The sequence below is a fragment of the Stenella coeruleoalba genome (assembly GCF_951394435.1).
Source record: "Stenella coeruleoalba genome assembly, chromosome: 1".
Taxonomy (NCBI): Eukaryota; Metazoa; Chordata; class Mammalia; order Artiodactyla; family Delphinidae; genus Stenella; species Stenella coeruleoalba.
The window spans coordinates 30,227,062-30,240,703 of NC_137169.1; the positions used below are offsets into that span (position 1 = coordinate 30,227,062).

The 13,642-nt window shown below is 45.6% G+C and overlaps 1 protein-coding gene across 3 annotated transcripts in view; it reads right to left on the reverse strand.

The window, feature by feature from the left end:
* Positions 1–92: 92 nt before the first annotated feature.
* The window catches only part of MTF1 (metal regulatory transcription factor 1), a 39,351-nt gene continuing 25,801 nt past the window's right edge, over positions 93–13,642 (reverse strand). For 2 of the 3 annotated variants that reach the window (XM_079918816.1, XM_079918815.1), the window contains 4 exons: positions 8,697–8,796; positions 7,373–7,968; positions 3,702–3,765; positions 93–2,331 (listed from right to left, as the gene is read on the reverse strand). In XM_079918816.1, the coding sequence (XP_079774942.1) occupies positions 1,904–2,331; positions 3,702–3,765; positions 7,373–7,968; positions 8,697–8,796 (1,188 nt within the window). In that variant the 3' untranslated portion in view covers positions 93–1,903. The remainder of the gene's footprint in view (positions 2,332–3,701; positions 3,766–7,372; positions 7,969–8,696; positions 8,797–13,642) is intronic. The other variant, XR_013827852.1, reaches the window with a different exon arrangement.

Below are 13,642 nucleotides of genomic sequence, written 5' to 3' on the forward strand. Positions count from 1 at the left end.
TGGCCACCAGAACCCACCAGCCTTTTGGACAGGAGAGTGCAGAGGGTCAAAAAACCCCCGATTCTCGTGACTAGACTTCTGCAATGAGAAACCACCAGCTGCTTGTAGGTAAGCCCATTTCTCCTCATGGCAGTAACATTTACCACCACTGCCCTCTTCTCCAAATCTGTCCCTGAACATCCTGTTAAAGGCAGGGCCTCTGGCTCCCAGGTAGATGATCTGCTCTGGATACTGTCTTGGCTGGCCCTGAGTAATGGCGCAGAGAACAGGAGAGTGACAGATCTCTCCACCTTAGGGACTGGGAAAGGAAGGCAAGTTACGGCTGCTTTCTGCCCGACATCGTTGACTCAGAAGGGCAGCCCTGTTTGTGGCACCCTGCCCCTCGCTCAAGGCAGGGAAGGGGCCCTTGGGAGGCAGAGGCCCAGTCTGGACATTGGGCCATGCCTAGTTTCTGAGCTCAGTGAGTGGGGGGAGCACTCATGACTACACTGACATAGGCAGTTAAGAGAAACTTTCCATTTTAGTGTGGATTGTATTTTATGTTTTATTTTAAGAGGCAATGACTGACTCAGAGCCAAAGGCAGAGAGATGGATATAATTCTATACACAAATCAAAAAAAATTTTTTTCCTATAATACAACTTAATGAAACATTCCAAATGAGATAACTTATTGCAACATTTCAGGCTTTTTGGTGGAAGGGGAATTTTTTTGTTTTACCCTGAGTAGAAGATCATCGCTTTGTATTTTTTTTTTTTCTTTTTTTGTTTTTTGTTTAGAAATCATATGACTAAGCTGAGCAAGTCACATCCTTCTTTGCACTGTACTAGGCTGTATGCAAAATCCAGAGGGGTGAGAGGCGGGGATGGGAGGGGCAACCAAAGGCCTGGCTGGAACCCGGAACCAGGACACCCGGCCTGCCGATGATACGCCGCCTGAACAGAACTCCTGTAAAGCTGCACCTTCTCCTGATCGGCAAAATGCAGCTCTTCTGCTCTGAGGAAGAAGATACCCTTCAAGGAAGGCAGACCACCAGCCAGCGACTGGCCATAAACCACATGTCCACTCTAGGACAAAGCAGGGATGTTCCCCGAGAAAAATTCACTGTGATCTGCAAGCCCTGGCAACCAACGGAGAAAGAGAGAACCCGAAGGCAAAGACTGTGATCACATCACTAGAGCCTGTTCTGCACATGTGTCATGGACAGAGAGCAGTCAACAACTTGCCTGGGGTCCCTGCGGAAGCGGACCGTCCCCGCGGCCTCGGGCCAGGCTTTCAGCTGCCCCTTTGGGCTGCAGGATGACACCTGCCATAGTCACCCTGAGCTCCACCAACACCAAGCGCAGACAATGAAACCATCTCACGTGATCCCTGTCCAGCTCACGGCTGTCTGACCTGCCTTTGCCACTTCCCTCTCTGATGGAGTGAGGGTCTGGCTTTCCAAGCAAGCTTCAACCTCAGACTCAAAAGACACAGGAGCAGCAACACCCGATACGCTGAACGCTACTGCCCGGACTACAAAGACCCCAGTGCAAGTGATGGGCAGCATCAGATTGATGGAAACCACACCCTTTCATTTAGAATTTTTATGCATACGAGTAACCTTAATTTCCAAGTTCACATGACAATAAGCGAAAGTGACATACAGTGCAGCCAAACAGTTCATTTATAACTTAGCTTTTTTTTTTGTTTTGTTCCGTTTTTGTTTGTTTTTCTCCAAAGATCAGTTCCTTAAAAATGGATGCTCCTGGGATATGAATAAAGAAAATATGTCTGAAAGGTGAGGATTTCAAACAGTAGATTTCTTCCTCCTTCAAACTGCTGACCCCACGATGGTAGGCATCGCACCTTCTGCCTCCTGCTCGGCCTCTGTTCCCGGAGGTGAGCACATCCGGCTGGGCCTTTCACTTGGAGAAGCTGTTGGTCAGGCCCATCTCCTCCTCCTCCTGCAGTAGTGCTTCAATGGGAATCAGATTAGACGGCGTGTCCAGGTTCTGGAGGGACAGAAACTCTGACATATCCATGGCACGTAACGTTTCTGTCTGAGGGTCTGAAGGAGTCACTGCTTGTCTGCTTTGCTCACAGGAAGAGGAGGCGGCGGAGGACGACAGGGGGATCGGGGGCGGGGAAAAAGTCTGCGGTGGTAGCTTCAGGCTGGGCTCATCAGGAGGCTGGGTGCTCAGCGCTGGAGCGGGAGGGGAAGGACAGCCCTTCCTCCTGCCGGCCGCCCGCTCCTTGGCGGAGTCCCGGCACGCACACTGACACTGACAGGCCTCCTCTTGTTTGATGATGATCACAGGGACGCTGAGGCCAATCTGCTGTACTGCGCTCCCTGCGAGAGGGCGAGAAAGACTGCTCTTCAAGTAGCCGCAGGGCAAGGGCAAGAGGGACAGGAGGGTGTAGGACTAGCTCAGCACCACGGAGGCGGGACGATGGAAAGGGTGGATGCCGTGCCATGCTCCAGGGTTGGTTCTGCTTTAAACTGGACCACGTTCCTCCTCAAGTAAGAAGGTTCTGACACTCCCCATCCCCTCCAAGACAGAAAAGCCACACACCATCTAGATGCACCCTGTATTTCCAGCTTCATTTCCGGCCCCTCTCACAGGCACCCTCCACGCCAGCCACGGTGGATGCCTCCCTTTTCCTGCACGTTCTTCATAGCTCTGGACTCAGGGGCTCTTCTTTCTACCTAAACTCTTCTGGAGAACTTACTCTTACTTCTGAGCACCCAGCTCACTGCCCTCCTCTCCTAGCGTCTCCAGGCAGTGTTTGCAGCAGGCTTATACCTCAGGGATGGCCCAAGGGCAGCTGCCTGTGCAGAGCTGTTCCACACTGTACCAGGCCATTTAGTCCCGCCTGCCCCGGAGGCTCTGACCTCCTTTGGGACATCCCGCGCTCACCTTTGCAGCCCCGTCTCAGACACACAGCCAGCCTTGTGTGCGCGCACATTCCTTCTCTTTTGCATACGTGTGTTGTGCAGATGCACACTCTGAATTCACACAGGCTTTGTGTGTCTCAAAAGAGCTAGAGACCAAGGGGCTAAGAGAACAGAATAGGAGGGAGTCAGGAGGCCCAAGAACTAGAGCTTTGGCTTTGCCACAAACTCACTTATGAATTTGGGGGACTCATTTAATCTTTCAGGGCCTGAGTTTCTTAATCTATAAAACAAAGAGTTTGAGCGAAAGGACCCTTTAGCCCTATAAGAGTCTCTGACCCAGATGCTGTTTCTTCATGACTGTAATTAGAGGAGTCCAGTGAATTAACAGCTGCTCTCTTTAGCATTAACTGTGATGTAGACTTTTTTCTGGCCACATTAAAGCCTATATCTGTTTTTTTTATTATTTTATTTTTTTGGTCGTGCAGTGTGGATTGCAGGATCTTAGATCCCCGACCAGCGATCGATCCCAGGCCCCCTGCAGTGGAAGCACAGAGTCCTAACCACTGGACCACCAGGGAATTCCCTAAAGGCTATATCTGAAAGGGAAAGAACCGTTACTAGTTAAAGAATGTTAAATGTGGTATTTATGCTATAAGTCCAGTAACTTTCAATAGTTGTAAGAATATTAAATACTCTAATAATACAAATGTGATCAATTTAATTTAAAAAATGTTTGAATCCCGGGCAAAGCAACAATTAACTAACTGTGCCTCAAGGGGCCCAGAGAGCTGCCTTCCTTTTAAAGCTAACACAGAATCTCATACCTGTGCTACTGGCTACTGGTACTGCCGTGGTAAAGTACACCTTCTCAACTTTAGATGCTTGCTGCTGGAAAAAAAAAAAAAATCACATTTATGGCTACTCAGATATGGCAGATCTCCAAGGGCCTAAAGCCTCCCCAGTTGTAATGGTCATCCAAGAGGACAGAAACCCCTCCGTGTTCAGGGATTTTTGTACTGAGCGATGTTTTTGTTTGTGCTCTGACATGAGGTCACCGCACTGTTTGACATTCAGTGCTGAAAATGTAGCTGGCTTTGTCCTCTCCCTACTCCTTGGCTGTTTCCCAGCTGCCTAATCCAGTAGGTTCTGTGCACCCAAAGGCTCCTCCAAGGTTGCTTTTCTCACGTGGATGGTCTTCTCAGACGGAGCCCCAGCTTCCCCTCTAAGCCCTCCACTCCCTGCCAACCCCCAATACTTCCATGAGACTGGAAAGTTCTTTTTTCCCCTCAAGGACTAAGCTGCATGCTAAGAACGGGCTAAGACTCCCTCTCACAGGCAGAAGACCTCCTGTGAAGGCCCTGGGCAGTGTGCTGTAAGCTGCATGGGGCACGTGCTCAAGGGTAGGCCCTGGACTCAGTCACACATGGATTCAAGTCCAAGCTCGGCCACTTAGTTGTTGAGGTCAGGCAAGTAATTTAACCTCTTAGAGTCGCAGTTTCCTCATCTGTAAAAACAGGGACACCAACCAAAGACTCTCCCAAAGGCCCCCAAAAGGATGAAATGAGATGATGTGTGTGGAGCCCGGGGCACACCGTGAGCATTCAGCAAACACTAGCTATTTATATGATTACCAAGTAGGACTACTGGGTCATGCCCAGAAATCACCCCTCACTTTATTACACTTCCGATTCAACTGGCTATAGGGTTTCTGCTTTCTTCAAGTCTTATATTAAAAAGGGCTTTATCTTTCATCCTTTTAAGGAAAAAAAAGTGCCTCTAAGATGAGTCTAGGAGGAACGTGAAAGCTTCTGGCTAAGTTATAGGAGAGGACACTATAAAATAATGATGGAGAAATGAGACCCATATTTAAATACATGAAAATGAATTGGGTGGAAAAGGAATGAGCTGTTCCATGCAGTTCCCCAGGGCAGATCCAGGAAAAGAAGATTAAAAACTACATGGAGGCATGTGGTTGCCAGAGGGGAGGAGGGAAATAGGTGAAGGAGAGTAAGAAGTGCAAAAATCCAGTTGCAAAATAAATGAGTCATGGGTAGGAAATGTACAGTGCAGGGAATACAGTCAATAAGTATGTAAATCTTAGGATGGTGACATATCGTAACTAGACTTAACATGGTGATCATTTTGAAATGTACAGAAATATCACTATGTCGTGTAGCAGGAACTAACAGAGGTAGGTCAATCATACTTCAAAACTAACAAACAAATTCATTGAAAAAGAGATCCGATATGTGGTTAGCAGAGGCAGGGATAGGGTGGGGAGAGGGGGAATTGGATGAGGGCAGTCGAAAGATCCAAATTTCCAGTTATAAGATAAAGAAGTACTAGGGATGTAATTAACACTGCTGTAGGTTAATATGAAAGTTGTTAGAAGAGTAAATCCTAAAAGTTCTCATCACACGCACACATTTTTTTCTATTTCTTTAATTCTGTCTGTACGAGATGATGGATGCTCACAAAACCTGTGTCACTGTGCTGCACACCTTAAACTTATACACTGCTGTATGTCAATTATAGCTCAATAAAACTGGAAGAAAAAAGAAAAAAATACCACTATCATAAATGAGAAAGTACGATCACTTTCTGTACATAGCCATCAGCAAATATATGAATAAAAATAATGAAAATAATTTTCTTTCTTTTGTTATTTTTTTGGCCTCGCCACACAGCATGCGAGATCTCAGCTCCCCGACCAGGGACTGAACCCGCGCCCCCTGCAGCGGAAGCACGGAGTCTTCACCACTGGACCGCCGGGGAAGTCCCTGAAAATAATTTTGAATAATGAAAACAACAGTACCAACCAGAAAACCCAACTACATGGAGGCAGATTGATTGGGTCATTAATGCTGAAAAGATCCTTCCAGTGACTCTGGCCACCTGAGACTGGAACTAGGCTGCCTCCAGAGGTGGTTGGCACCCACCCCATTTATGGAATTTGAGTACTCACTATTTAGCTCTAACCTACCTTTCCAGTTTGTTTGATTGCATCATACATCCACCCAGACTTTCTCCCACTTAGTATATCCTTTTATCCATCTAAATCCTACTCATACTTCAAGGCTCACCTGACCTGTGTGCCCAACTAACAAGCCTTTAGTCTCTAAACCCCTCATCTGGCAGCACAATGTAGCAGTCAAGAGCATGGGCTCTGGGATTGGTCTGCCTGTGCTTTGCCACTTGTAAGCTGTGTGACCTTGGGCTAGTCAATTAACTTCTCTGGGCCTCAGCTCTGCACTGGTAAAATCATTATCTACCTCCTAGGCCTGTTGTGATTAAATCATTAAAAAGTACTTAGCATGGTGAGTGACATCTAGAGATACAGACATATAGAGACAATAAAAAGATCAGTGGTTGCTTAGGGAGAGGGGGAGAGGGAGATGGGATGAAGAAGTGAAGCAGAGGAGATTTTTAGGGTGGTGAAGCTATTCTGGATACTGTAATGGTAGATATATGACATCATGCCTTTGTCAAAACCCACAGAACCATACTATACCAAGAGTGAACCCTAAGGTAAACTATGAACTTTAGTTAATAGTAATGCATCGATATTAATTCACCAATTATAACAAATGTACCACACTGATGCAAGATGTTAGTAAAAGGGAAAACTAGGCTGGCGGGGGCAGGGAGCAGGAAGTGTATGGAAATTCTCTGTTCTACCTGTTCAATAAAACCTAAAAAAACCATAATCTAAAAATAAGGTACCTAAGGTAATGACTGGTACATGTTAGACCCTCAATTTTAAAAAGTGCTTAGTTAGCACAGTAAGCCTATACACATTAGTAAGGGCTCAATAAATTACAGCTATTGTTATTTTTTATTACCATTATTTTTATTTGACACTTTACCTACTGGTAGTGTTAACTTTCTTCTAGGCATTTTAGCCTTTTTAACTAGAATATAGGTTTTTATGAAGAAGAGATCGTGGTTTTTTCACTTTTCCATATCCCCAAGAGTATCCTGCGTGGTATCTGATAAATAGCAGGCCCTCAAGATATATTCAATTGAACGACCAAGTCATTTCCTTAGCCATCAAGACCAACACTTTGGTAGAAAATGGCACTACGGTTTGCTCTGGGAGCACAGATCACTTCTCTGACTTGGCTACTGCTGTCTGCTTCCATCTGATGGGGTCACATCGGTCCCTCATCCCAGTCTGGACTCTGCCTTGGATAAAAACCCGCTTTCCTGAAATGTTCTCAGGCTTTCCTGTCCTAGCTGACAGGATTAGACTGCAGCTGAAATATCCAGGTAAACTTGAAGGCTGTTTCTCTGCCCCGACCCCTCCATTGCAGGTACTGACGGCAGCATTCCTGGGTTTATACTTGCTTGATTATGGGGAAATGACTAAGTGTTAGAATGACATGTTTCAGGGTGGATATGACAGCTGTTTTCCTTTTTGAAGTAAAAGCCTCTGAACATGTCACCCATGGAAATACACTTCACCCCACTGGATCCATTTCCACATAATACTTACAATTTGTTCTTGGGTGTGTGGTGAGCTGGTGGCACCATTCAGTATCCACTGTAAGTTCTGTTCTCCCATGACGAGGCTGGGCTGCAGGAGAGCCGTGCTGGGAGTCGGGGTGATGGTTATAGTGGGATTACTAGTTAGGACGGAGTTGGCATCCAGGGGCAGAGTCTGGACCACGGCCGGCAGGGGCTCAGTAGTACTCTGTGGTTGAGGCGGCGCTGCCATGGCTGACGCCACTGCCGCTGCTGACGCCAAAGCCCCAGCGACAACAGAAAGTCCCGGCACGATGGGCTGCGGTGCCTGGGGGTGCGGAAGAAACTCTTGATGATTAGCAGCAAACTGTGTGCTGTGGGGAACAGGCACTTCTGGAGGTTGTAAGAGAGCAGGGGGGTTGCCAAATGCAGCTTGCTGGGAACCAGTTCCTAGGGAGGGAGCAGGCAGAGGAGCAGACGGTGCTGAGGCTGGTAGTAGAGGCTGGGGTGGCTCGGAGATGCCAGGCTGCAGTATAAGTGGAAGAGATAAAGATGCTGAATGTCTTGTGGATGGCGGAACATCACTGACTGACTCTGCATCACCATTAAAATTTTCAATCAAGGCAGCTGGCAAGAAAAAGAAATAGAAATATATATACATATTCCAAGCCTTATATGAGCCACAAAAACACAGTCATTACGGGCTACACCAAACACAGCTGAAGTCTGTTAACAGTTGATTCCTCCAGTGCTGGCAGGCTGGCTTTCTGCTTTTCATTTAACGACCCCTCTGGTCAAAGCACCAGGCTTCACGATCAACCTTACTTTCTAAACGTGAAGACCTAGTATGGGTCTAACCATAAAAAAATGTGTCCTACCGCTTTTCTGGAAAAGAGCTTAGACATCCTTTTCTTGGCCTATGATCAGTGAACACTTTCTGACTACTGAAAGTGAAGCTTCACGGACAGGTTTTCATTCAAACACAATCTGATCTACGCATCTGAAGTTTGGTTTGTGGATCCTGCCCACTCATGAACGGAGGTGTCACATCAGGAGAAAGAGCTCATACTCCTCTCACTTTTTAAAGCCAACAAGAGCTTTTGGAAAAGGGGACTCTCTTCTTTTGAGGGTCCAGGGAAAGGAGATCCTCAAGTAAACCCTTGATGAGGGAAGCAGGGGAAAAAAAGATGGAATTGAACTGAAAAGCCCATCTTTTTCTGACCCCTCACTGAAAGTACACTTCATTAAAGGAACTGAAATATTTCACTGTGCTTGACATCTACACTGTGTCAACAAGTGTGAATTCCCATTCCCAGTGCAGAGATTTGGGCAGGAAGAGAGTCTGTATAACAAACCTGTCTGTTGAGGATCTTCCTGAATTGCTGGATCATCTGACTTCTGGAACATTGGTTCAAAGATGATTGCTGGTGAAAGTGTGCTGAAAGTGTTCTGGCCCTGTGTCAGAGACAGAGACAAAGGTGTAAGGCTCGCCATCCGAAAGCAGGTCTTCACCATGAAAGCACACAGAACAGCAGAACTAGAATAATCTCTGGGGCTTCCCTGGTGGCAAAGTGGTTAAGAATCCGACTGCCAATGCAGGGGACACGGGTTCGAGCCCTGGTCCAGGAAGATCCCACATGCCGCCGAGCAACTAAGCCCGTGCGCCACAACTACTGAGCCTGTGCTCTAGAACCCGTGCGCCACAACTACTGAGACTGTGTGCCACAACTACTGAAACTTGCGTGCCTAGAGTCCGTGCTCCGCAAGAAGAGAAGCCACCGCAATGAGAAGCCCGCACACCGCAACGAAGAGTAGCCCCCGCTCGCCGCAACTAGAGAAAGCCTGCGCGCAGCAACAAAGATCCAACACAGCCAAAAATAAAAATAAATAAATAAATAAATCTATTAAAAAAAAAACTAAATTACTAGAATGATCTCTGGATATGCTTCTTGTTTCCAACTTCTCCTTTCCCAAGGTGACATTTATTTCCCTAAGCCTCAGATGCTGAAGATCTGGGTCCTCAAACACTCTAAAGCAGGAGTCGGCAAACTGACTTGCTGGCTGAACGTCTGTTTCTGTAAATAAAGTTGTATTGGAACAGGTACTTCTGTTCCTTTCTGGATTGTCTAGGTTGCTTTTGCACTGCAGTGGCAGATTTGAGGAGTTGTGACAGGGGATGTATGGGCCACAAAGCCGAAAATATCCATCTGGCGCTTTACAAAAATTTTGTCGACCCCTGCTCTAAAAGACCAAATTCTACATAAAAATGGCGTTGTATAATATTTATTACTTGGAACTTGCTTTTCTCATGTAATAACATAATAATAACACAATAATAACATATTGTGAATATCTTCCAAGGATATTACACAATGGCTATGCTATTCTAATATGTACACATGGTAGTGAATCAAACAATATAAGGAAACTTAGAATGATAGACAATAGTGATGGCCTTAGACTCACTACTGTTTGTCATTGCAAGTTTCTTTGTAACTTACAACTAAGAAAAGGTCAGAGGCATTTATGAAAAAATAAGGCATGAGAAAACAAAAGAGAGCACCTAGTGACCCGAGGGCCTGACTGCTGACAGGCACCACCTCCAGGCTTCCCTTCAGCTAAGGGAAGGGGAAAAACAGCAATTCTTTTCTCTGCAGCCCAACACCACTTCGCATTTTGTGCCGCAAGGGTGGCAAAGGCGACCACGTTCAAGAGCCCAGGGAGCAACAGAAAGAAGTGAAGCAGAGGGCAGGGGCTGTGGCAAAGCCTCGGCCACACTTGTGGGCTCAGCTGAGGGCGGCCACGGGCCACACAGAGGGGGTCACCAGAGCTCGGGGCCGGTTCAAAACCTGGACTTTTACGTGAAACCTACTGATTTATAATTGAAAACAAGTAACGGAAACAATTTCAAAGCACAGTACAGACCGCACAAAACCTGTCTTCAGGCTAGACTCTGACCTGGTGCCAGGCTGAGCTTTAAGGGCATTTTGCATCAGCTTTGCTTCTGGGAGGGGGAAGGATCTCTTTGGGGCTGGGCAGAAGCACGGCGAGTGGAGCTGTCCACCAATCTAGAGGGCCTCTGAGATGAACTGCCCACTTGAGCCAAGAGGGTCCAATTATTCTGCCATGACTCCACAACTGGCAGAATGAGAGGGAGTTCAGTGAAGCTGATGGCCAGCATGGTAGAAGCTGAAGGCAGAAACCTATGTAAGGCTTCCAGCTTCTAGTCCAGAGGGAGTTAAGAATCACAGGCCGAAACAGTGCCTTCAAACTTTTCATCATGACACAAAGTAGGAAATATATTATATATATATATTTCATGTTACATACATATCTGTACGTACGACTGAAACAAAACTCTATGAAACAGATCCTATCCTTACTACATGCAATGTCTTCTGATATTTTCTATTCTACTGATGTCCTTAAAGTGTTGATTATAAGCCACTATTTTATAACCCAATAAAGATGTGCCACCCACTTTGAAAAATGGTGAGCTAAGGACTACCACTAAGCTATAATTACAGCTTTGCAACTCCTTTATGGTTGTTTTTTTTGTTCTACCTGTTTACGAATCATTATCAGGAACAACACTGTTAAAAAAAGGAATGAGTCCGTGTGACTTCAAAAGATTATACGCAAGAATGTTTACAACAGCTCTCTCAATGGCTCCAAACTAGAAACTATCCAAATGCCCAAGGGCAGTCGACCGAATGAACTCTATTATATTCATTTAGTGTAATACTGTTCAACAATGAGAATGAATAATCTATTACTAAATACAACAACATGGATTAATTTCTCAAACAAAACGTTGCAAGAAAGAAGCCAGCACAAACGAGTATATACCACATGATTCCGATTATACAAATCACAAAAACAGAGAAAACTCATCTTAGGTTGTGAGAAGTTATGACAGTCGTTATCCTTAGGGAGAGGTAATGGCTGTTAGGGGGACTGAGGGGGGTCTTCTGGGGTGCTGGGAATGTTCTGTTTCTTGATTTGGGTGCTGGTTACCTGGATATGATGAATTGTGATGATTCATCAAGGTGTACCTGATAGGTGTACTTTTCTGCATGTATATTATACCTCAATAAAAAGTTTTTCTTAATTAAAAGGAAGGTGCTGAGGTGACTGTGACTCAGCCACTACCAGGCTTTAGGGCAACAACCCTGGGGGCAGAGTGGGAACTGCCCCCCAAAGTAGAGGAGACAGAACAGGCTAAGCCTCTGGGGCCTGGAGCAAAGAGACACAAGAACACTGAGCCGTCTGGAACAGGATGGATCCTGAAGCTCAGGCGCCAAAGGCCCAGCGGGCCACTCCCCAGCACTTCAGCCCAAGTTCACTCCTAGGACACAAGCATGTGGCTGCCCAGGAACCTGTAAAATGATGATCTCATAAAAATATATCATTTGATTTTAACAATTCATCTTTTTTTTTTTTAAAGTAAGCAGAGCAAAATTAATCCTATTACTTCAAGGAACTGTGGTCTTAGTTGAAAGCCTAAAAATGAGCCTATTTCCAATTCTGGGATAAACGCTGGGTGACAAGGAGACAACATATAATTTGATTCCAAGGGAGAAGAGCAGGCCTCTCTCTTGCTGCTGTAAATTATGGCAGAAAAAGCTTTCCTTTTTTTTTAACAAGTACTCAATGTCCCCTCATATGATTCCTCACCTGGTGACCCCAGGGCTTCAGAAAGCTCCTCAGTCATATGTCACAGCCCCAGCCAGGGAGTGGATGCCTAAACCATTTCATACGATCTCTTGAAATTAAGGAGATATTATACCCAGAAATTTTAGGTGTGTGGCTTAGAGGGCAATCTTGGCCACACAGTACATTAGTTTCATTTAGAGCATTAGCTCTGAAATGTGAATATGCCAAACAATCATATGAAGTGCTTCTTTAATGTTTTTCTTTGTTCTTCAGATTGGCTAATTTCTACTGATCTCTCTTCAACTTAACTGATTCTTTCTTCTGTCATTTCCAACCTGCTGTTGAGCCCATCTGGTGAATTTTAAAATTTCAATATATTTTCAGTTCCAGAATTTCCATTTGGAACATATTTTTTTTTATAGTTTCTATTTCTCTGCTGAGATTTCCTATTTATTAAATCATTACAAGCATATTCTTTTATGTGCGTAAGCGTTTAAGAGCTACTTAGAAATGTCTGCCCACTAATTCTAATTTCTAGCTCATCTTGGGGTCAGTCTCCATAGATTACCTTTTCTCTTGAGTGGGGGTAATGTTTTCCCATGTCTTTTTTTTTTTTTTTTAAATATTTATTTATTTATTTGGCTGCACCAGGTCTTAGTTGCAGCACGTGGGATCTTCGTTGTGGCATGTGGGATTTAGTTCCGTGACCAGGGATCGAACCTGGGCCCCCTGCACTGGGAGGGTGGAGTCTTAGCCACTGGACCACAAGGGAAGTCCCTTCCCGTGTCTTCTTATGTTCACAAATTTTGGATAACCCTGGACATTGCAAATGATATGTTGTAGAGACTAAGGATTCTGTTATACTTCTTGGAAGAGTATTTGGTGTTTGCTTTAACATTCCGGTGACTTGGCTATGCTCCAACTCCAAGCTCTGTCTTCCCTGCAGTGGATGGCAGCTGTAATCTTTGTCCAGATCTTTAGCCTCAGCTGGGCTGCTTAAGTGTCTGCCCCACACACCCACAGTTCAGGGGCCAACTAGAGATTTGGACACAGCTTATACACGGAACTCAGGACGCCCCCCGTTGTGGCTCTCTCCTTTCCAGGCCAACCCCCCGACTTTCCAGGTGCTGTGGTAGCCCTGAACTCTGTCCCCTGGTTAGTCAAGCCAGTAAGAGGGAGTGTTTACTGAGCCTGGGCCATCTTGTTTGGTATCAACCAGGACTTGCCCTGAGATGGATAAACCATAAAGCCTGAAGACCCATCCAGTGCCTTTGCTATCTTCCCAGCCCCTTCTTCCAAGCGTTACCTCTGCCTGTTTGGGTTGCTCTCTGGTGCCTTCAAGTAGTTGTTTTTATATTTTATATTTTGTCCAGCATATACAGTTGTTTTCTGTGGGAGGGCAGGTCTGATAAGAGCAGTTCTGCCATTGCCGGGAGAACCCAGGCCTTGGTGTGCTAATATAAAATTGCAGTGTCAGGTGCCCCTTCCAGAGGATACTCAGTTGGTTTGGGAGAGGCCCAAGAAGCTACGTTGCAGAAGAGCTGCAGATGACTCCATCATTCACAATTTGAGAAACACGTTTTCACAGCGTTCCTGAGTCACTCAGTCTCTGTTCAAATCCTTCCTATCACATGGATTCCTCCTT